The following is a 23,421-nucleotide window of genomic DNA, read 5'->3' as shown; positions in this document are numbered from 1 at the left end:
AAGTAGCAAAAATCAACAAATTTTCCTTAAGTGATAATTCTTTATCTACGGTTCCTCTGAGGTTGGTTGTTATAATGCTAATAAAGGTTGGCTTGCTGCTCTAAATAAATGTCTTTGTGATGATGTAGCGTGTGCGTTAACGGACATATAAGCAATCAAAGATGGTGGGCAAGATTGAGTGATGGGCAAAATAACATTAAATTACCCTAATAATTTCATTTTATTCTATTGTTATCAGTTAAAAAAAAAAACGTTTAGAAGGGGGCAAAAATACCTGACATACTATCTATAAATATCTATTTAATTTTGAGAAAAGATATTGTTGTAGAATTTTTAGTTATAAGCATTTAAAACTTGTGTCGCAGAAGGAACGATGGGTTCCTTCCGTGGCACAAGTTTCAATGGCTATAACAAAAAATTTAATAATCAACACGCAATATATTTACCTTAAACTAAAAAGGTTTTTATAGTTAGCATGTTAGGTATTATTGCCCTTTTCAAAACGTTTTTATTTTGTTTTGAATTTCCAAATTAGTTCATTATTATCAAGGTTATTCCTTTTGAAAAAAAGGCTTTTTAATCCTGCCCAGGTAACCACCCCTATTGTCAATCTCTGTTGGTGTAATCATTTTTTTGAGGAATACTTCTACTTATTGGAATAATTAGCCAGCTCAAAAAGTGGAGCCATATCGTGATTACAGCACCCACTTTTTTCAACTAGACAAATACAATGTGTTTTTTAACATAACTTCTAATTCTGTTGATATAAACTATTACGTTTATTGTTTTTTCTTTAATGGTAGCTTTACATTTTACTTTAATATTAAAGTCAAAATGATAAAAGACGTCCTTTTTAAATAACTTTCCATCTCGAGTTTTAAATTATTTTTTCCACTATTTTTTATGTGCCACTTTGTTTCTTTAATAATAAATTGTTTGCTTTTAAACATTACATCATTTAAATACAAGAAACGTTTATTATGTATATTTAGATTATGAGAACATTTTTGTTTGTGAATTTTTGACGGAAAATACTGACGATCTCAAGACAGCGACAATTTTTTATACTTTAATACTCGGTTCTTAAGCTATTATTATTATTATTTTGATAGAGGCGGGTGGTTGGGCGGTAAGGGAGTAATAAAAGTAATTAATAGTCTAAGTCTTAAAGTCAAATTGAAAATAAAATTGTTACACGAATAAAAATCGCATAGAACAAAACATGTTTTTATTTATTTACTCCAAAAAAATTTGATAAAATAAGTTTTTTAATATGATTTCCTTGTTCATTAATATGATTCGATATCATCGTCATGTTTCATTCCATATCATCACCATATGAGTTCGTTCTTTTTGAAGCTAAAATATTATTTAATATAAAAATTAAAACATTTAAAAATTTCCTTGCACATTAGAATACGTATAATTACCGGATATATCTCTCTTTGAAATGGTTACCTTGTAAACTATTTTTTCCAGGAAATCTATTTGCAGATTGCATTTTATTGCGTTCATCTGATGTCTCGGTATATGCAAAGTCATCATTAGAAGATTCAGATGGTTCCTAAAAAAAGTAAATTTACTCATCATTGAAAGTTCTTCAACATCTTTTCCAGATGCTACTTTCATTAGTTGCAATACCAGTTGCAACTAATATTATACTAATTCTTTCAAATTTAAAACTGGTTTAATTTAACCGCATTATTATCCATACAGCAATCACCAATCATCAGCAAACATTATCAATCATCAGCTAACATTACCAATCATTAGCTAACATCACCAATCATCAGCAAACATGACCAATCATCAGCAAACATCACCAGTCATCAGCAAACATTGCTAATATAAAAAAAAAGCAGAGCGGACACAATATAGAATAAAATATGAGTATCACCAGAGTTGTTAGTCCTTAGCCTTGCCTTAAGGCCAAAAACTAAGACCTTGGCCTTGGCTTTGAAACTGTTGGTTAAAAATTTTGGGTTTAGCCTTGAAAAAAAAAAATACATAAAATAAAAAAAAAAATACATAAAATGAAAGAATTAAAAGTTTTCATTCTTTATTTTTTGGTACTTTTGTTTTCGGCTTTCATATATATAACTACAAGTAGGTTTTCTTACTGACTTCGTAGAATTTTGCGCATAACCTTGGTTTTTTTTTACAACGTGTGGTTTATTGTCACAGCAATTGTTACCTACAGTTTTGTTAATAATTAGCCTTAATGTTAGACAAAAATTTAAGTCTTTGGTCTTGAAAATGTTTGCCTAGATCTTGGCCTTGAAACTCTTAATCTTGGTCTTAACCTTAAAACTCTTTTAAAGGACAAGGCCTTGTCCTTGGCCTTTCTACTTTTGACCTTGTTAACAACTCTGAGTATCACAAAACTTTTCAGAGTTTTCAATAAAATATTATCAAAAAGTCATATGAATCCGTTCAAAACTACTGACATTAATAAAAAGATAAACTATTTGAACAGCTTTAAAGATAAACGGAATAACTATTCTGCAAATTTAAACATTCAACAATTTTAAAATACATATGCTAAAAGATAATAAGACAAATATACAATTAGATATTAATAAAATTTTTGATAAGTTAAATATACAATTAGATACTAATAAAATTATTAATAAGTTAAATATTACTTATTATTAGATTAAAATTACTTATTACTAAGATTATTATTCAAAATTTATCTAAAAAGATTCAGGGCGAAATTTTTATTGTGAAAAACTAAAAATGTTTTTCTCTGTTTGTTTGAAAGTCTGTTTAATGATTTGCATCTTTTTGACATAACATTCCTAAATATTCAAAATTTGTATTTTGTTTATATTTTTAATATTATGTATATTCATTTAGTTTACAAAGTAATTTGTAGAAACTAGATTGATTTGTTGTTAAGAAACAATTTTCATACAAACTTTTGTTCAACTTACAAATAAAATGAGTTTTAAGTTGATTCATTGATGAATATTAAAGAATTTAATTAATTTAATTTTAATTTATAGTAAAGAACTTAAACTTTATTGGCTTTTTTTATTATTTAATTTTAATTCACCTCCCCTTGGCTATGAACTACAGTCAAGGAAGCTACTTTAGTTGTGGTTACAACACTTTCTCAACTCTATAACTCCGAAACAGGAATGTAACAGTATCATGTAATCCAGTAGTACCTGCTCTATAACCTGCTGCCTTTTAGGATTTGCTTTTTTTAGATAAAGGCTAGGAGAAATAAACTCTGACTTAAAATTCCCCTACTTACAGAGCTCTTAGTTGAGTAAATGCTAGAGATAGTGTCTCGATAAAAATACTCATCTTGAGCAGATGATAACTGCATCCAGCTAAAATTCCTTTGCGTCTAGACTTTTGGTTAAGTAAGGACTAGAGATGGTGCCAACTTCATCCAGTTGCTGCCTTGTAGAAGACCTCCTAAGCAAAAACTTTAGGGGTAAGCAGAACAATTCTATTTACCAACCTCGAACCCCTTCTTCATATATTAGGATGGCATAGGTGTAAAACTGTATAGCATTGTTTCCTGCCAAGGATGATGAATGCTGGATCTTCTTGACTCTAATATAAAGATTTTTGCTTGTGCTTCCTTCATAGTGGCTTTGCAACTATTCCTATTATCTCCTAATAAGGGTACAGCTCTAAAACTCAGTTTAATGGTTCTGAGGCCCCCTGGTAGCAAGGTTTCTCAAACTCTGTGTTAGCTCTAAGAGTGGCTGATTTCACCAACAGCTGCAAAATATCAGAGTTGTTGATTTCATCAACAGCTGCAAAATAACAGTGCCACATAAGGAGCCCAAGTTACAACTTTGGGTGAATTAGCAGAACTGAGACAATTGCATAACTCGTTGCTTGGGATGCTGTGCTCTATCTATGAATGAGTCAAGCTCTCTTTGAACTTAAACCATGCCTAAATTAACTTAACTGTTTCAATACATTTTTCACAAATATTTATAGCCTGCACAAGTAACTTTTCATCAGTTTAATATTACTAGTTGAAATATTCAACAGGTTTTCTTGCTCTTTGTGAGACAAATTTAAATTTGGCTGTTCCTTATTCAGATCTCAATATTGATGGGTACAAAACTTTGACTCACAAAAACGCCAATTGTCACATGCTTAGCTTGGGTGTATACTTATGCATCAATTCACTTATTTATTAAAAAATCAGGCTTGAATTCTCTGACCATTCTTATTTGTGCTTCTGTTTAGCACCTCTTCACTCTATGTGTGACTTGTCTCTGACCCTAGCTTGTGTTAAACTTCTCCTTGTTCTCCTTTAGGTGGTTCCAACCATGCAGTGATTTCTATAAATCTTTTATTTCATACTTGTTCTTCGGACTCATCCTATCATTGCATTACTTACTAATACCCTAAAGCTGATTGAGATTCTTTTCATGATTTCCTTCATTATCATCCTTGGGCTCATGTCTTTTCTCTCTTTGATGATAAATACGCCTCCTAGATAACCTCCTGAATCCAGGCAGGTATGGAAGCTTTTATTTCTTCTTTAAGTCAAGTTTCAAGTCAAGCCTCATTCTAATGTATGTTTTTCACCTTCTTGTGCAGCTGCTATATCTAATCATAATCATTTTTTTCATCTTTTTCAAAATAACAACTCTTTGAGAACAAACGCCTATTTACTAATGCAAGAAATCAATGTAAAAAGGTGCTGCCTGATGCTAAGCTTCGTTATTCCCAGTTTACTAAATCTCGTATCTTATCTCAGAAATTAGGCTCTAGAGACTTTTATAAAATCTTCAACAATGTCATTAACAAAGGTAAGTCTAACATTTCATCTCTAATTCATTGGACTGATCTCCCACATTATCTTCCCAAGGATGAACTATTTGCAAAGAACTTTTCTTCTATTTTGACTTTTGAATCTTACAACCACACTCTCCCTGCCATTCCACTTAAACAGGTTAACCCATTGTTAGACATTCAAATCACTTCAGCTTCTGTTGCTAAAGTCGTATCTCAATTAAACTCTTCTGCAGCTTGTGGTCAAGACAACTTTCCTGTCATAGTCAAACAAAATCTCCAGAACTCTCTTCAATTCTCTCTAAACTATTTAATAAGTGCTTGACTGAATCTTCTATTCCTGTCTGCTGGAAAATGGCATCAGTGGTTCCAATTTTTTGGAGAATATTCAGACCCAACTATGATTTTAACTATTGTTCAATCAGTCTTCTCTATTTACAAGGTCATTAAGTCTTTGATCAAAAAAATTTCTAACATCCCATTTTAAGTAAAATAACTTACTGTCAGACAATCAATAGGGTTTTGGATCTTCTTGTTCTAAGGCTGACTTGCTTACTGCTGTACTGAAAAATTCTATCATGCATTAGATGGAAGAGGCAAGGCAAGGGCCATTGCTCTTGAAACATCTAAATTTTTTATAAAGTTTGGCATGCTGGTCTTCTTCATAAGCCTGCTTTATATAGTATATCTAGGAAAGTTTTTGAAATTAATATTTTCTTTTCTTTTTAACTGCCTTATTAAAGTCGTCCTTGAAGGCCACCACTCTTCTTCATTTCCAGTAACTTCTGGGGTACCTCAAGGTTCTATCCTTGGACCTGTTTTGTTTCTTACCTACATTAATGATTTTACAACCTTACATTTGAAGTGGCCTATTTGCATACCATTCAACTTTTTACTCCTGTCTTTACAAAAAGTCTTTTCAATCGATTAGAACAGGCAGCTAATCTTGAATCTGATTTCACTTCTGCAACAGATTGGGGGTGCAGTGGCTTGTGAATTTTAACTTTTACAAAACTCAGTTATTTACTGCAAACAACTATCGCAACACTGTCAACATTCTTATATTAATGAATGGCAACCTCTCACTGAGTCCCCTTCTTTATGTCTTCTTGGGTTATTGTTCGCTACTGACCTCTCACGGAAACCATATATACAATTGATTACAAAGTTAGCATCTGCTAGAGTTGCTTCTCTTTATTGTGCTCGCCATTATCTTACTCCTGACTCAGTTCTCTACCTTTAAAAATCACTTATTTGTCTCTGTATGGAATGTTGTCATACTTGGGCTCAGTTCTTCTAATGATCCTCTTTCTCTTTTAGACAAGGCTAAAAAACAAATTGTAAAAATAGTTAGACCTGCTTGATCTGCCAAAAATTGAGCCTCTCTCCCAACGTTGTAAAGTTGCATCGCTTTCTCTATTCTAGAAATACTATCATGGTTGCTGCTCATGAAAAAAGCTATCATCTCTAGTTCCATCAAAAACTCCAACCAAAACTCATTCTTATTTGACTTGTCATTCAGTAGTGCCATTTCTTTTTATTGTCTCTGTCCCAGCATGTTCTAAAAACATTTATTTGTCTAGTTTTTTTTCCCTGCACTTCAACCCTTAAAGGTTTTTTCAACTCTCTTCCATCTTCATGTTTTCTTGAACCATACAACCTACAACTATTCAAGTTTTCAGTCAATCATTTCCTTGCTCTGAAACTCTATTCTTTTTTTTCTAGTAACTCACAGCCTTAGCTGATTGCTTGCCACCTTATTATATAGGCTGTGAGTGAATTACAATTAAAAAAACAAAAACATTCAGATGATATTAAAGATCTTTACTTTCTATAACTAACTTTCTATAATAATCTATGATTGCTGAAATGGGGTGAGCACAGTCAATGCATTTTTTATCACCAAAAAAACATTTTTGGAAATTGAATCACAAAATTTATTATCAATTGAAGCTCTTGAATGATTTGTAATTATTGTCAGTAAAGATATGAAAGGAAGAAAGTAATTTCAGAAAATGTCTAAATATTCAGAGATTTAAGTTTTAAAAGATTTTTTATTAAAATCACCCATTAAAAAGATTAATTCTTTTAATGGATGAAAAAAATAATTTTTTTCAGCAAAATGTTTTTCAAAAAAAAAAAAAGGTAGGTAGATGGTGATAGGGCCTACTATGATCACACTTTAAAAAAATTTCAACAGAGACTTTAAGAATTAAGGTTTTTATATAATTAACTTTTCAGAATTAATTTAACAGAAATGTCAAGTAAAACTGGCCACCTACAAACTAACTAGATTTCTTTAAAAATCTTTATACATCATGAGAAATCAATAAAAAAGTCAAAATTTTGTAAGTGCTACTGACAAATAGGTAATGCTGGATGGTTTTAAATCATTACCTATAATACAAACTTGTTATTTCAAAATGGTATCAACACAAAAAGGTAAAAGTTTTGTAAGTGTTGGGTGTTTTTAAATTATTACCTATAATACAAACTTGTTATTTCAAAATGATATCAAAATAAAAAGTCATTATGAGGTCATTTTAAAAAAACATTCACTTTATAATAAACTGAATTGACCAATAAAATCTATAATTATTAGTGATTGTAATTATTGAAAGTTATTATTGTTTGCTACAAAATAATACCGTTGAATTTTTTTTTAAGTCATCATAAGATGTGCCTCCTCTTGATCTTTGCTTTGAAGCTTCTCTAATTTCTTCCCAGCGATTTTTTCTTTCCAATGATTTTTTTTGATAAATATTATCTTCAGTTGAAGATGGATCTATTTGATTATGTAATCGTGAATCTGCAGTAAACTCTATATAAAAAAATTTAAATATACATGTAAAATATGTAATTAAAAAAAAAAAAAAATTTATATACAAAAAAAAAGTAAAAACTATTTATAGTAATAATTTATCGAAATTTGAGAGATCTAATACAAAAAAATAGATAAATAATTTTTCATCTCTTTGTTTGATTTGTTAACATATTCCAAATTCAGTAGCTAACAGAGTAACAACAAGTTTAACAAAATTATAGAAGATGTTGCATGAAGTGTTGAAACAAAATTATAGAAGAAGTTGCATGAAGTGTTGAAACGTAATTATAGAAGATGTTGCATGATGTGCTGAAACGTAATGCTATTAATGATTTAACAAAATTATTAAAATAAAGAATTAACTTTTAAGCATTTGGGTAAGGTGAAGGGGGGGGGGCAAGAATGTATCAAGATTAATTCATGGTGGTATGATCCTGATGATCTTCTGTTAAACATCAAGTTTAGCAAAAAAGTACTTATATCTATTTTGAAAAAAAGTACTTATATTCATATGTTATTCATCAAGTTGTAGAAAAAAAAGAAAAGTATTTTGATCAACAAAACAAAGATTGACAATAGATTAAAAAACCACTGACCATCAGAAAAACCACTGACCATCAGAAAAACCACTGACCATCAGAAAAATGTTTCAAAATAAAAAAATAAAAACAAAAGGCTGCAAACACTGTATAACACATACTATGAGACTAAGGTCTGTTAAACTCCAAAAGATAAACTACCAATCCAAATCTGAGTAAAACCAAAGCTGTTTTACAAAGAGTATTTACTATTTTAGCCAATTTGTTCACCAAGAAGTAACAGGGTAACAGCCGTTTAACAAGAAGTTACTAGATGTTGTTGTATACTCTGCGTACACTAAAAGTATTTTTGGCAGTGACAGATAATCAAACCAAAACAAGAAAATTTCAAATTTTAAAGTGTTAAACTATAAAACAAAATTATAAAACATTCTTGATGTCTATGTATCAATCAGGAGTCTGATGTCTTTTCAATTTTTTAAAGTGAAACCTCACTTTACAAAATTGATTTCTCATGGGTATACTGAAACTAACATATCATTGTACCATGTACAATCACTTTATATCAATCTCATGGAAAATATTTGATCATGGATAGATTTTAAAAAATGATAGCAAACTGTATCACATCAGTTTAGGACCTCAACAATGGGCTTCAGAAATTGTAGTTATGCAATTAAAACATTTCCATATATGTTTTATACAACATCAAATCACACATGTTTGATGGAACATCTGCCAATCACATTTCAATGTTTGATACAACATCTGTCAATCATAGTACCTGATAAAAACATTGATAAAATCATAAATGTTTGATACAACATTGATAAAATCACACATGTTTGATACAACATTAGCCAATCATACATGTTTGATACAACAATAGCCAATCATACATGTTTGATACAAATTAGCCAATCATATATGTTTGATACAATATTAGCCAACCATACATGTTTGATACAACATTAGCCAATAATACATGTTTGATACAATATTAGCCAATCATACATGTTTGATACAACATTAGCCAATCATACATGTTTGATAAAACATTAGCCAATGATAGAAGTTGATAAAAACATTTAATAAGGAAGTGATGATATAAGTATTGTAAAAAAATTATTTATTTAATAAGGAATTATTTAAAAATTTATTTTTTAAAGAATTTAAAAAAAAAACTTACATACCTGTTACCTTTTCTTTAACAGGCAATCCATGCCTAAATTAATAAAATTTCATTATAATGTGTCCATTACTCACAGATAAAAACGTTTTAGGGGTCATTAAAACTTTTAAAACTTTGGGTTATTGCTAAGTTTTCTAAACAATTTAATCTTATCTCAATAATCTGTACACATCCAGTAGGTATTTATTTATTGTTCTAGCAGGCATTTATTTACTTTTTCAGCGGACAAAATATTGTATAAATTTGTTTCATTTGAAACAGATGTGTACAATATTTTGTACACATCTGTTTCAAATATCAATACACCTGTACCTAGAGGTGAAATGTCAACACAACTTTACCAGCAGGTAAAATATCAACACACCTGTATTAACAGATAGATTAATAACTCAACTGTATCAACAGACAAAATATCAACACATCTATATTATTATAATTGTACAAGTCATGTGATCATCATGATCATCATGGAAAAAAAACTGCCAAACTGCATTTTTTGTAGATGAATACAATACAATATCTGCAAAGTATATAAAACCATATTAACATCTACTGTCTGATGTCAACAAATTTTATCAGAAAAATCAATTTGCTAAAGCATTCAACATTGGTATAACATCTTTTAGTCATTATGTAAAATTAAGTGCACTATAAACTAAATTTCTAAGAAATTAACTTTTAAGTTTTGTTTTATAACTTTGCGGACATCATCCAAATTTAAAAATTTATTAAGAGAGTTAATTTAAATTTTATCGCTATACAGAAAGAAAAAAAAAAAGTAAGTGCTCCTAAAGGCATCTGAAATGTTAAAAATAACAACTTAATTCAGTTAAAACCTACAAAAGTTGTTGCAAGAAAGAGCTCAAAAAAACACATGATCATTAAATACAAATAAAAATCATTATCTTATTAAATGTCAACAATTGAAAATTTCCGTCGCTAGCATATCTTAATGAAACTGCTTACCATGTTCTTCATTGACTGCACTATTATTAAGGTTTCAGCCAAAATCTAAATGAAATCAAAGAAATCTAAATGAGTGCAACTTGATGAATATTCAGGTTTTGGTAACTGCTTAAAAGCCTTTTGGAAGAAGCTTAGTTGCTGCTGAGTAAACCAACCCTCCTTGGAAAACATCAAAATCCAAGTTCTGCACTTGTAATTGCAGAATACAAGTAACAAAATTCAATTATTCGCTTCACTTGGGGACAAAAAATATCCAAAAGTGACTTTACCTGCTGTTACTTTTAGAAATATAAAAAATCAAAATTACTTGTTACTTTGTCCAATTACTTGTTTCACCTGATCTGTTGCTAACAGTCATTTCTGCTGTTCCAAAGACACACACAAAAAAACAGCTGTTTAATGCATTTGCAATGGAGAATCAACAAAGTCAAGCATCATAAAATCTTTGCACAATTTCTGTTTATTGGATTCAGTTAATTTTCTTAAGTAAAGCTATAACACTCTGTAGTCTTTCTTCAATTGCAACAGGAACAGAAAAATGTAAACTGTCATTGTGAGTATTGTCTTTAAACTTCTTGAGAAACCATCTATTAATAGTCTCCATTCCTCTGGCAAGTGAGTTTCATTAAATAGTGCATTAACATTTATGCAGTGGCACAGAGACTGATGCGTTGCATAAAAGTTGCATATACTGCATGCCTGCTCTGAAAAGCAGAATTTATACTAGTAGGATCTATAATTTCCACTCCCTCAAGTATAACAATTACAAGTCTAACTTTTGATCACTTAGAAACTTCAAGTCTCTAATCAAGTCATCAACTTCTTGCTGATTAAAAAAACGAGTATTACTTTTGTTACCCTCACACTGCTAATCATCATCACTGTTACTTGAACCACTACTTTCCCTCACTGCTTCATAGAATGGAGGAACCAAAATGGACAGATCATCATTGTGAGACATTAGAGCAATGGAAGAAGGTATATTAGGATAAATTCTATCCTTCCATTGTTGACCTGTAGCATTCACAAAATATTTATCCTGTTCACCTAATCTTATACCTAAATATGCTTCAGCGGTAAAGTATTTTACATCAGGAGTGATGTTATCTTTAAATTTTTTTGGTTCAATGAAATAGAACAAAAGCAATCTAGTGATAACTGCTAACTAGTGATACCTGGTTGCAACCTTTACTTGCCATAACTAAGTATGTTTTAAAATATAATATGTTAAAATTTTTTTAATATTTGAAAATTCTTAATACTAAAATATATGATATAGATAACAAGTTGACTAAAATAATATATCACAATTGTTCTGCAAATTGTGTAAGATAATATCGAATGCTCTGCAAATTGTGTACAATTATAAGCGTTTGTTTCTAAAAAAATTTAATAACCATTCAAAAACTAGTCATCAAACCACTGACATCAGTGACCTCAAATTGTATAAGAAACATTGAAACACTTATCCAAACAAAATTTTGTTGTGAAACAATATGATAAACAACAAATTTGTAGAAAAGCAATTTACTCAATGAGTATATTTCAAGACCTTTGAATATTAAAGTTGGATTAACAGTTTATGGAATTGAACAATAAAATCAGCAAGTTGAAGGAAAAAAATGTTGTGTCAAATTGTGTCACCTGTCAAAACATCTCAATAAAAGATCAAAATATAGTGCAAAAAATTCACTATTATAAATTAGTTTTAAATGAATGGTTTTAAATGGGTATAATGCAAAAGATTTGTATTATACCTATTTAAAACCATTCTGAAGATATCAGAATAAGTTTAAAACGCCTAAAACTGACACAATCTATTTTTCAGTAATTTAATTTTCATAGTTCCAATTTTAAATATAACAATTAGCAAAATAAGAAACTGTCAATATGCTTATACAAAATATGAACAGTTACCTTCTTGAAAAGTTCCGATATTGATCAGCCAGTACTGAATTTTCTAAAGCCAAAATCTTCTCTATACATTGATTCCGATAAGAGCCAACACCAAAAAAAAATCCAGCACTAAATATTCCTTAAAAAAAAAAAACTTCACTAAATCTCTTTTTTGTCATACTTCAATAAGTTTTGATCCAGCACTAAATATTCCTTAAAAACAAACAAACAACACTTTAAATGTCTCCTTTGTCATTCTTAAACAATTTTCATAAAAAAAGCAATAAATAAGAATAACCTATCAGCAAACAATATGTGCTCTCAAATGTTCTTATGGCTTAATCTTAACCATAAGTACATGAAAACCATGCTTAAACCGTGTTTAACCATTAGTACACTTAACACAAGTTACATACCAAACTTTCACCAAAAAACATTAAATCTCAACTGCAGATACTCTTAAATACTCTAACAATACAAACCAAAATCCAGTGAGATCAGGTTGAAACAACGAATAAAAAAAAAATATCATTGCAGCAAAGTTGAATAATAAAAAAATGTTTACCTGCATAAAATAGCAAAGATCTCTTCCTTAACAAACCTAGAATATATTTCCTGTGTATTCAACATAATTCAATGAGTTTTTTTTTTTTTGTTTTTATCCAAAAAAAAGTTATTCAACATGTCATTCACTTTTTTTTAGTAAAAACAGTAAAAAAATAATTTTTCATTTTTTTCTTAAAAAAGGAATTACTAATAAATGTTTCTGAAGAATTGTTTCTCGCAGGGATGGAAAGTCACAAAAAGAGCTCGAGAGTTTAGAGTCAATGGTCTTTACCTGAATTTTGTAGCCCTTCAGCTTCAAAAAAGTCTCCCTTTTTTTTCTGAACTTTATAGAGAGGAAAAACAAGACTAGAAGGGTCTAAAATATATAATTTTTAATGAGAAGTCTTAGACTCCCAGATTACAACAATAGGTTCTGGGTTCAAAAGCTCTCGGTTCAAAAATAATAGACTGCAAGACTCTAAAAGTATTTTTTCTTTACGGAGATCCAAATTCCTGAACATTTCTAAAGCTTCAAGATGCTAGAGCCCAGTTAAATAAGGAATATTTGGCTATAATTCCTAAACTTCAATTTGAAACTTTTCATCCCTAAATTATCAATTCTGTCTTAATAAAAAAAATTACCGTAATTTTCTGCAGCTTTGATTAACAGAATCGAAATAGAAGCAGTAGGTAAACCTGAGCAAAGAAAAATTATAACGAATTTAACTTTATAAAATATAAAGGAAAATTACAACCAATTTAAATTATTTGTTATTCAGCATGTTTGTTATCTAGAAAAATATTTGTTATTTATTATTTACCATATATATTTTTAAAACTAAAAAATCACCCACTGAAATGCAAAGCATGAAAAAAAAATTTCAAAAAAAATATGCATGGAATAACAAACAAAATACCCTGAGTTTGAGTCCCAAACTCAGTTGATGTATTAAAAAAAAAAAATGTCTGAAAATATTGGGTAGTGAAGTTTTATCTGCAATTTAATAATGCTAAACTCAATAGTAGTAGTAGTAGTAGTAGTAGTAGTAGTAGTAGTAGTAGTAGTGCTTACACTCACTTGTGTTTATAATTTTGCATTTAAAAAAGCGGCATTTATAAAAAAAAAAAAAAAAAGTTTTTATGCTTAGCCATGGATATGAACTCACAAAATCGTCAGGATATTGCTACAGACGACAGCGTACTAAACCACTAGGCTACAGAATATATATCTCTTAAAGAAAACAAACCATTTTATAAAAATTTATACCGTAAGCAATATGTTATATTCAAATGTAAAAAATCCGCTTATACAGCCTTATGTAGAAACATCTGTGTAAACATCAGTACTATTGACAGCAGGAAAGATAAGTTAGCGAATCAGATATATTTACGTATGTATAGTATATAGAAAACTTAAAAGGCTTTTTGTTTAAACTGTTTTGTTTTGAATATTTGTATTTACGTCATTGTATTTAAAAAAATTAGCAATATTAAAAACAAAAAATATATTTTATTATCCAAGTGGAGGACTTAAACCTTTGATGACTATTACCTTATTGCTCTAAGAACATCGGACATAATCATCGAGCTACTAATGCTGTCGCTAAGATCTTAAAATACTTTTATAAAAATTTATATTTTTAATTTGCTATGACTCCTTCCCCACCCCTTCCTTGATAGTTCTGCTTGCTAAAATTTATGTCATAACTTAATAATCAGCAAAAACTTTTCTGCAGAAAAGTTTTCTACAAGAAAAGTCTAATAGACAGAGTTAACTCTGACACACCTAGCTTACCATGACCTGTTTTCTGGGTCCTTTTTTTTTTACATCTAAGGCAGCAGTCTTAAATCTGCAGATCTAAAGCAGAAGTCTTGGTCAGTAAGGCGTGCTTTTATGTGGTATTATATGACCATGGAAATAATAGTTTGTTTTGAAAATGAAAACTTATTACTTAATTTAAAAATTTGAAAACTTATCCAGACTTAACAAAAAAAACAACTTAAAAATAAAATAACAACATAACTCAACTAAAGTAAAACTCAAAAAACCAAAACACTAAGATTATTTAAATCAAGTTTTTAATTAAATGGAATAATAAACTTAATAATGGAATAATAATAATCCATGGAATAATAATAATCCATTAAAGACTATCATTTTTTTAAAGTTGTTTATTAAAAAAATTGATTGAAATTATTTTTTAAAGATCGACATTTATCATAACAAATATGTATTAAAAATTTTTTTCATATAAAATATCATTAGCAGTGGTTTGTTTCTTCATTAAAAAGCATTTCAATAATATCAAAACATTAGTAAAGATCAAAGTTATTTGATTATAATGGTTTTTAAAAACGCTTGTCTTTTTTTTTTTAACAAACTTTTTTTTATCATTTTGAGTGTATTAACTTTAATGATGCTTATATAATCAATAGATGTTTAATTCTTGCATAATAATAATAAACATTTTATGTTTAATTTTATGCTTTGTTTTAAGCTACAGGTATAATTTAACAATTTAAATTAGAAAAAAATGATGAGATAATTTATTGAGCAATCAAGTCCTTTCAATTTTTTGAAATAACATTTAAACGCAATTTAATAAGATCATTCACAAATATTGTTAACTGATAGATAATATACTTTCTGTGAGAAATGTTTATAGGCTGAATGGTAAGTACACTTTATGGTAAGTACGTTTACTTTTTTTTTTTCACTTTATACTTTCTTTACTCTTCTGGCTATTCACTTATAATGTTTAACCCTATTTTTTATTGAAAATAATTTTTTTTATAAAAATTATAGTTGAATATTATTGCTTTATTTTTTTAATACTAATTCATTTCCAACAAGTCTTCAAGCAACCACTATTAACTTGGGAGTTATTAGAAAACAAAGAAAGGTGTTTAAGAGTAAAGAGACAGTTGACAGAAGACTTTAAAAGTTGAAGGTTGTATAAGTCAGAAAAACATGAAGATGGGAGAAAGTTTCAAAGAATTGAAGTGCAGGGAATGTTTTTTGGTAGATAGAACTAGAAATAATAGCTCATTTGAGCAGCGACCATGATAGTGTTTGTAGTAAATGAAAAAAATGCAACCAATGCGTTTTTGGACTTGGTCTAGAAGAGAAAGAGCATCATTAGAAGAACCGAGCCAAATTTGACAACAGTATTTCATATAGGGACAAATAAGAGATTTGTAGAGGTAGAGAATGGAATCAGGAGTAAGATAATAGTGAGCACATAAAAAGTAGCAACTTTAACAGATACCCTTGCTATCAATTGTAATATTGGTTTCCATGAAAAGCAGATGCAAACTTTGCACTGGATTTCCTTGAGAAGTTAGTATTGAACGATGTATTGCGATAGTTGTTTGCAGTAAATCACTTAGTTTTGTTGGAGTTAAAATTCGCAAGCCACTACAAGCCCCAAGCTGTTACAAAAGAATTCAAGATTGACTGCATGTTCTAAGCAACTGAAAAGTGAAGACTTTTTGTAAAGACAGGAGTATAATGTTAAATTGTCAGCAAGTTGAGCCACTTTAGATGTATGATTGTCAGGAAGATCATTAATATAGATAAGAAACAATACAGGACCAAGGATAGAACCTTGAGGTACCCCAGCAAATACTGGGAGTGAAGAAGAGCGCTGGGCTTTGAGGATTACTTTAATATTGCAATTAGAAAGAAATTGTTTAATAATCTCAAAAACGCAGGACAACAATATTTTTAGTTTTTTGTTAATTGCTTTAACAGCAATTATATTTAAGACTTTTAATTTATGTCAGCTAATGACTTGTCATTAATGCTGAGGCTATTTGATTGCCAATAATGTCAAAAACAATTGAAAATATCTTAAAATGCTCGAAACATTAATGTGAATAAATAAAAGAATTTAATCAACATTTTTCTTTCATATGCTGTTTGTTTTGTTTGGAAACTGCTTGGTTCTATTTTATATGAAATTTTAAGAAAGGTATTTTTACTTTCTTATGATTTATCTATAGTGGTGAACCAAATTGATTTGCTTCTGGGCAAAATATCAGATGCTTGGGCACTACACATCAGAACACAGAAAACAGTTTCAAGTATGAAGAAATAAAATTTTTAAGTTAGACAAATAGAATGTGGTCACACCACAAAAAACATACCCAAATAAAAACACGGAATTAAAAAGTAAAAGTTGACATCAAAAACTGCAACAAAAGCAAAAAAACATTTTTCTAAAGTAAATGTTAGCAAATGTTTCTAAACCAAATGTTAACAGTTGCAATGCGATTGTTAACAGCTCTTTCATTTCTTCAATGTCAGAAAAAGTTTATGACTTTCCAAAAAATCACAAACAAGCAATCCAGTCAGGTAATAAATTTGAATCTAGTGTGAGAAATAAACTTAAAAACACTTTCAACAGACAACTGGAAAATGTTTTTCAATTTCAGATGATGAGTGTACACTTCTCTGTAAATATTAAAAGTATAGAAATATTATTACTCCTAAAAAAAAAAAAAATAACACTAAAACTTGTTATTGGCTTGATTTTTCAAGTATACGCTATATGAAAAAGCTGCAGCTTTTTCATATAGCGTATCAAAATTTAATTTCACAAAAAATTTGGTTGAAACTTGATGATTAAGTTAAACAACCTGGTTTCAACCAAGCATCAAAATAATTATAACCATGAAATCCACTTGGTAATTCATGCAAATTTAATACTTCATCCCATTCTTGATTCTCTTAAACATGTCGATTTGTCTTCATATTGTTGAGAAAATTTTCAGAGGTGAAACAACCTTGTAAGCTTGTACAACTTTCCCAAACAGAATGATTATCATACACGGAAGAGTTTAAATTTTTCAATATATATTTAAAGTTATTTCTTTATAACATGTGGTAAATTATTAGTTTACTAATTATATAATCTCTTTATTGATTAATAATCTTTTATTATAATGCTTAGATATTACTGTTGAATAAAGATTTATTTGAATTAAGATTTAAAAATTATTATACAGCATCACTAAATTTTTTAAATACACTAAAAAAAAAAAAAAAATGCTTTTGTGAATATTTCTTTTCATAAATTTTGCTTTATTAAAAATAATATGCAAGTATATGCAATATGCATAATTATGCCCTAACATATGAAATATGCATAATTATGCGCTAACATAAATGTATGTGCTTTAAACATTGTTATTTAACTTTTTAAAAGTTTGTTATTCACTTTCCCATCATTCACTTTAATTTCCCATAATTCACTTTGATTTCACATCAGATTAAGATTCTTGATAAAAAGTAATAATAAAAATGTGACATTAATTTTCAATAACATTTGCAATACTAATATTATTATATAAATTTAAACAAATATTAAAAAAAAAATCACCTCGATAAAAAATGCTGTTGAATCGACATTCTTTTAAAACTTTTAGCTCTTCTTGGCTTAGCTGAAAAAATTTTTTTTTTAATTATCTTTTTTTTAATAATTTCTTAATAAAAACTATTTTTCTGTAACAGAAACCTTTGCACAAAATCTCATCCAAAGAGAACTTTGACTTTTCGATAAATAAATTTGTAAATTTGAATGTAAAATATTGGTGAAGATCTACGGAGCAAGCAGATGTACTTGCTCCACAGATCTGCATTAGCTGTGTTATCAAGACATTCTTTAGAGTATCTCTCTTGCAATTTTTTCCAAACTATTTTTTATAATTTTACTATTAAAAACATAATCATAAAAAAAAATATTATTACTTAAAAATGTTAATTTTTAACTACTGAGAAAAATCTTTATAGAAATGCTATCACAATTACATTAAACCAACCAATGAAAAATATTGTAACAAATCAGAATTAAATTTATAAATTAAATTTATTTATAAGCATTACTTTCCAACCAAAATAAAAATAATAAAAATCAACTGCAAAATATAAAAAATTTAAGGCAAAATATAAATAATCAAGGCTTTTTTATTTATTTTTTCAAAACTAATTCACTCCCAACAAAGCTGCAATTACTATTAGATTGGGAGTTACTAGAAAACAAAGAATATTGTTAAAAAGCAAAAAAATGGTCGACAGAAGTTGACAGAACTCATACAACCTACAACTTTTTAACCAAAGAAATAGTTAAAAAATTATAGGTTGCATGAGTTTTATTTTTTGTAAAACATCTTTACTTGCTGCAAGCAACCACAATTAGAGTTAGAAGTTACAGGAAGAGAAAAGATGAAGTTTACAAAGCAAGATAATGATTAACAGACAACTTAAAAGATTGCAAATAATATAATTCAGGAAAACAAGATGAAGGAAGCAAATTCCAAAGAACTGATGTTTGAAAAAAAAAATACTAGAAGAATAAGAATTTTTGAACTTATGAACAGTCACAGTAAAAGGATGAGACTTAATTGAATGACAGTTCTAACTATGTTTACAATGCATTTTTGCACCTTGTTTAAAAGAGAAAGGACATCATTCAAAGATCCAACAGTATTCCATACAAGGAGAGATTTGAGATTTATAAAGATAAAGAATAGAATCCAGAGTAAAAAAGTGAGATACAGAGTAAAAAAAGAGATTCAACCTTAGCAGATGCTAATTTTACAATGGATTTGATATATGGTTTACAAAAAAGATCGAAAGAGTTAATCATAGAAGACGAAGGATAGATGACTCATCAAGTACATTACCATTCATAAATATAGGAAGATCTAGATTGTTGCAATAATGATTAGCTGAAAAAAATTGAGTTTTATCTGAGTTAAAGTTCACCATCCACTAAGACCAGCCACAGAAGTGAGATCCTTTTCAAGCTCAAATGCCCTCTCCAAGCAACCAGAGAATGTTGGCTTCTTATCAAGACAAGAATAAATGGTAGTACCATCAGCTAACAATACCACCTTTGATGTGAGAATTTCTGGGAGATGCAAATTAAAAAAAGTTTAGGGCTAAGGATAAAACCTTGAGATTTTACAGGAAAGTTACGAAAGTTACAGGAAATTAAGAAGAGTGATGTCCGTCCAGGACAAATTTTATACTACGATTAATAAGGAAGGATTCAATAGTTTTAAAAATGTAACCTGATACACCATAAGAAGAGAGCTTATGGAGAAGACCAGCATGCCAAACTTCAAAAAACAACCAAAGGCTTTAGAAATGTCGAGGGCGATAGCCTTAACCTCTCCACATCTATCTAATGCACAATAAAACTTATCGGTTATTACCGTTATCAAAGTAGCAGTAGAACGAGAAAATCAAAATCAATATTGATGATCAGAAAGTAAGTTATTAGATTCAATGAGGAAAACATGAAGATGGGAGAGAGTTCTTAAGCATTTTTTTTGTTTATGGAACTAGAACCTCATTTGACCATGACTTTTAAACAAAAACATTTTCAGTATTGCATACTAATATTTCACAAACTGAGCATAAGTTTATGTGTACAGGTACAAACACATTAAAATAGCTTTTAGTTATAGAATATAGAAAAGTGAATAAATTATAACATCTCAATTTAAAACATACGTTTTATAAAATGAATAACAATATATTAATGTTGATGATATATATTGAACTTATGCTATCAATACTGCCCTACTTACGAAATAGACAGTAAGTGAAAAAAAAATTAAAAATGACTTAGGACCGGAATTTACTTCATTAACATATATTCTCTCATGGTACAAAGCAAAAAGACCATATTCGTTTTCTTTCTTACCTAAAACATGCTTACAAATTAATTAATAATTTTAGTACATAGCAAAAAGACTGTATGTGCTTAATTATGATAATTAAATAAAAAATAAAAAAAATCATTAAAAGCTTATCTCTTTTTTGAAGATGATATTAAAAGTTTCTGACATGTACTAAGCTGATTGGTAAACTAAATATGTTTTTTTGTTTTTAAAGAATATCTCAGAATGGAAATTTTGCAGTTACGTTTTATAAGTAGGGCAGAATATTTATCCTTTTGTTTCATTTTTAAATGAAATTTAAAAATTTTTTTTTTTCATTAGAATGATCAACAACATTTGTGTGACTGGTAGAAATCAATTACAACAACAAATAACAATGACTTTGAGTGAAATGTAGAATTCAATTACGGTTTATGATTTAGAAAAAACAAAAAACTACTTTATACCGGAATTCTTTGTTGATCATTTGGATTGGCATTAGATTCCATTATTTCATTTTATTTAAATTTAGTATTTTCTAAAAAAATAAAAAGATTCATGAAAGTATATCATTAGGTATATATTAGGGTGTCGCAAAAACAACTTTTTTTAAAATGTTTGCTTTCACCCTCTAAATATGTTGTATATAATAAAATAATACTGGAATTAAAAAATTTTCGAAAAAAAAAAATATTTTTAATTTTTTTGAAAAAATATTTAAAATATTAAGGGGTCTCTCAAGTCCCTTAAACATCAGATGGGTCCCTAATATCATAAAAAAAAAGTTCTTCAAAAGTATATTATGTTGGGTCTTAAAAGAAGTTTTATAAAAATTTCAAAAATAATCATAATTTTATAAAATTATATTTTTAGCTTAATTTGCATTTTTACAAAAAAATTGTATTAATTTTTTTTTTTTTTAAATGTTTTTTAAGTTTTAATTCTAGTATTATTTTTTTATATAGAACACATTTAGAGGGTGGGAGCAGAGATTTTTAAAAAAAGTTGTTTTTTGGGACACCCTAATAAATATATATATATATTTTTTTAATTTTTTTTTTCATATATTGTTCAAAATTATATGCATATATATACATACATATATATACATATATACAAGCAAAAACATATATGCACATACCTACTTATATATACACACATATATAAATGTATATATACACACATATATAAATGTATATATACAAGTACAGAGTTAGTCAAAAGTTTTGTCTCCCCTTAGTGGCACTTTTTTTGAAGTACATTTTATCTCTTGTCAGCGTTGTAATTTATAGATAATTATTTTCAGTATCTAACCTTGACCTTAATACTGTTGTTTACTGATATTATTTTTAAAAATATGTTTTTGACATAAAAACTATTTAATTTAATATACGAAGATTTTATTATAAAGCAGGAAGGTAAGAATATTTAATAAGGTGCTGTTATTAAATAAACGTAGTTATTTTATAATGAGCATGATTAATAGATAGTATTTTGTCTATATTATTATAAAATGAAAACACGGATTGTTAGGGTTTAGTTTAGTGTTCAAAATTTTAAAGGTGAAATTTTCATCATGCATGTCAAAAGTTTTGTCTCCCCCCACCCTAAAATTAAATTTCAATTACAAGCGAAGTATTCTGGAAAACTTATGTTTTGTATTATTATTTTAGATGGGAAAAATAGCTGGTGTCACAAATACAGCTCCTGCTTTAAGAAAAAGAATGGCGGAACTGCAGATAGCCGGCATGACGAAGACACAAATTGCCAAAGTGTTGGGGTGTCATCCACGAACGGTTCAGCGGTACTGGACAAAATCACCATCGTCAAAGTTTAACGACAAGTTTCGTTCTGGTCGTCCGAAGGCTTTGTCACCAGCGTCAAAAAAAATCATCACCGAAACTATAAAAAATAAGTGGGGTTCATCTCCAGGTGCTTGCGCAAGAAAGCTGAACATGTCGCATCGATATCGGGAAAAAAATAAAGTAGTATCAGAGTCAACTGTACGAAGATTCGTTCGCGAACAACCGTGGGGTAAAATTGCTTATAAACAGCCAATAAAACCCCTACTAACTGCAAAAAATAAAGACGATCGCTTAAAGCTGTGCCAGTGGTTAGACGAAAACGGGTATCTGGACGATAACCATTTGGGGCGTATCAAGAGGAGTCACATTTTTTGGACGGATGAGTCGCCCATCGAACTTTTCCCGACTCCGAACCGACAAAATGTCCGCATTCGCACTGACGACAAAACTAAAATTATCCCGGCGCAGAAGCGAAAAAATAGACTTAAAATTATGGTTGCCGGTGGAATGTCAGGGTGTGGTTTGACAAAATTAATAGTTGTCCCAGAAAAAGTTACGATCAATGCTGATTATTACATAAATAATATTCTTCCAGTTTATAAAGAAGCTTGTGTAGGAAAACAAGCCGGTAATGATGCTGACAGTCGCCAACTTGTGTTTAGCCCTCAACATGTGTTATTTCAGCAAGATGGTGCTCCAGCACATTCTGCGAAGAAGACCCAGGAATTTTGTCGTAAAAATTTTTCCGCCTTTATCCCAAAAGGTCGGTGGCCAGGTAACAGCCCTGACATGACCTGTATCGAACACTTGTGGGCAAAACTTCAAGACAGTGTGCTGCTTGAACCACGGCCAAAAAATAGGGAAGAACTGGTACGCCGTGTTCAAAAAACTTGGAAATCGATGGATGGTGATTATCTGAAGGCTCTGGCGGAATCTCTGCCGAGTCGTGTTGCGGCTGTTCGAGCTGCAAATGGAGGACATACTAAGTACTAAGCATGAATTATATTTTTACTTTATTGGTTTATGTATTGTTGTGTTTAATAAATATGTATTTCTTGCAAATCATTACTTGTTTTTGTATTAAAGTTGAAATTGTTAGACCAGTGGGGGAGACAAAACTTTTGACTAACCCTGTATATATATATATATATATATATATATATATATATATATATATATATATATATATATATATATATATATATATAT

The 23,421-nt window shown here is 29.0% G+C and overlaps 1 protein-coding gene across 1 annotated transcript; it reads right to left on the bottom strand.

The window, feature by feature from the left end:
- Window positions 1-1,211: 1,211 nt before the first annotated feature.
- LOC100215990 (OCIA domain-containing protein 1) lies at window positions 1,212-20,960 on the bottom strand. The gene is made up of 9 exons (XM_065812797.1): window positions 20,875-20,960; window positions 18,121-18,181; window positions 13,379-13,432; window positions 12,756-12,791; window positions 12,212-12,329; window positions 9,330-9,361; window positions 7,422-7,594; window positions 1,459-1,564; window positions 1,212-1,359 (listed from the first exon to the last, which is right to left on the bottom strand). Exons 1-9 carry the CDS (start codon window positions 20,914-20,916, stop codon window positions 1,319-1,321), a joined length of 663 nt encoding a protein of 220 aa, XP_065668869.1. The 5' UTR covers window positions 20,917-20,960; the 3' UTR covers window positions 1,212-1,318.
- Window positions 20,961-23,421: the final 2,461 nt, after the last annotated feature.

This window comes from Hydra vulgaris, chromosome 12 (genome assembly GCF_038396675.1).
Source record: "Hydra vulgaris chromosome 12, alternate assembly HydraT2T_AEP".
Classification (NCBI taxonomy): Eukaryota; Metazoa; Cnidaria; class Hydrozoa; order Anthoathecata; family Hydridae; genus Hydra; species Hydra vulgaris.
The sequence above is the reverse complement of the archived record's forward strand: the minus strand, read 5'-3'. Positions and strand labels throughout refer to the sequence as shown.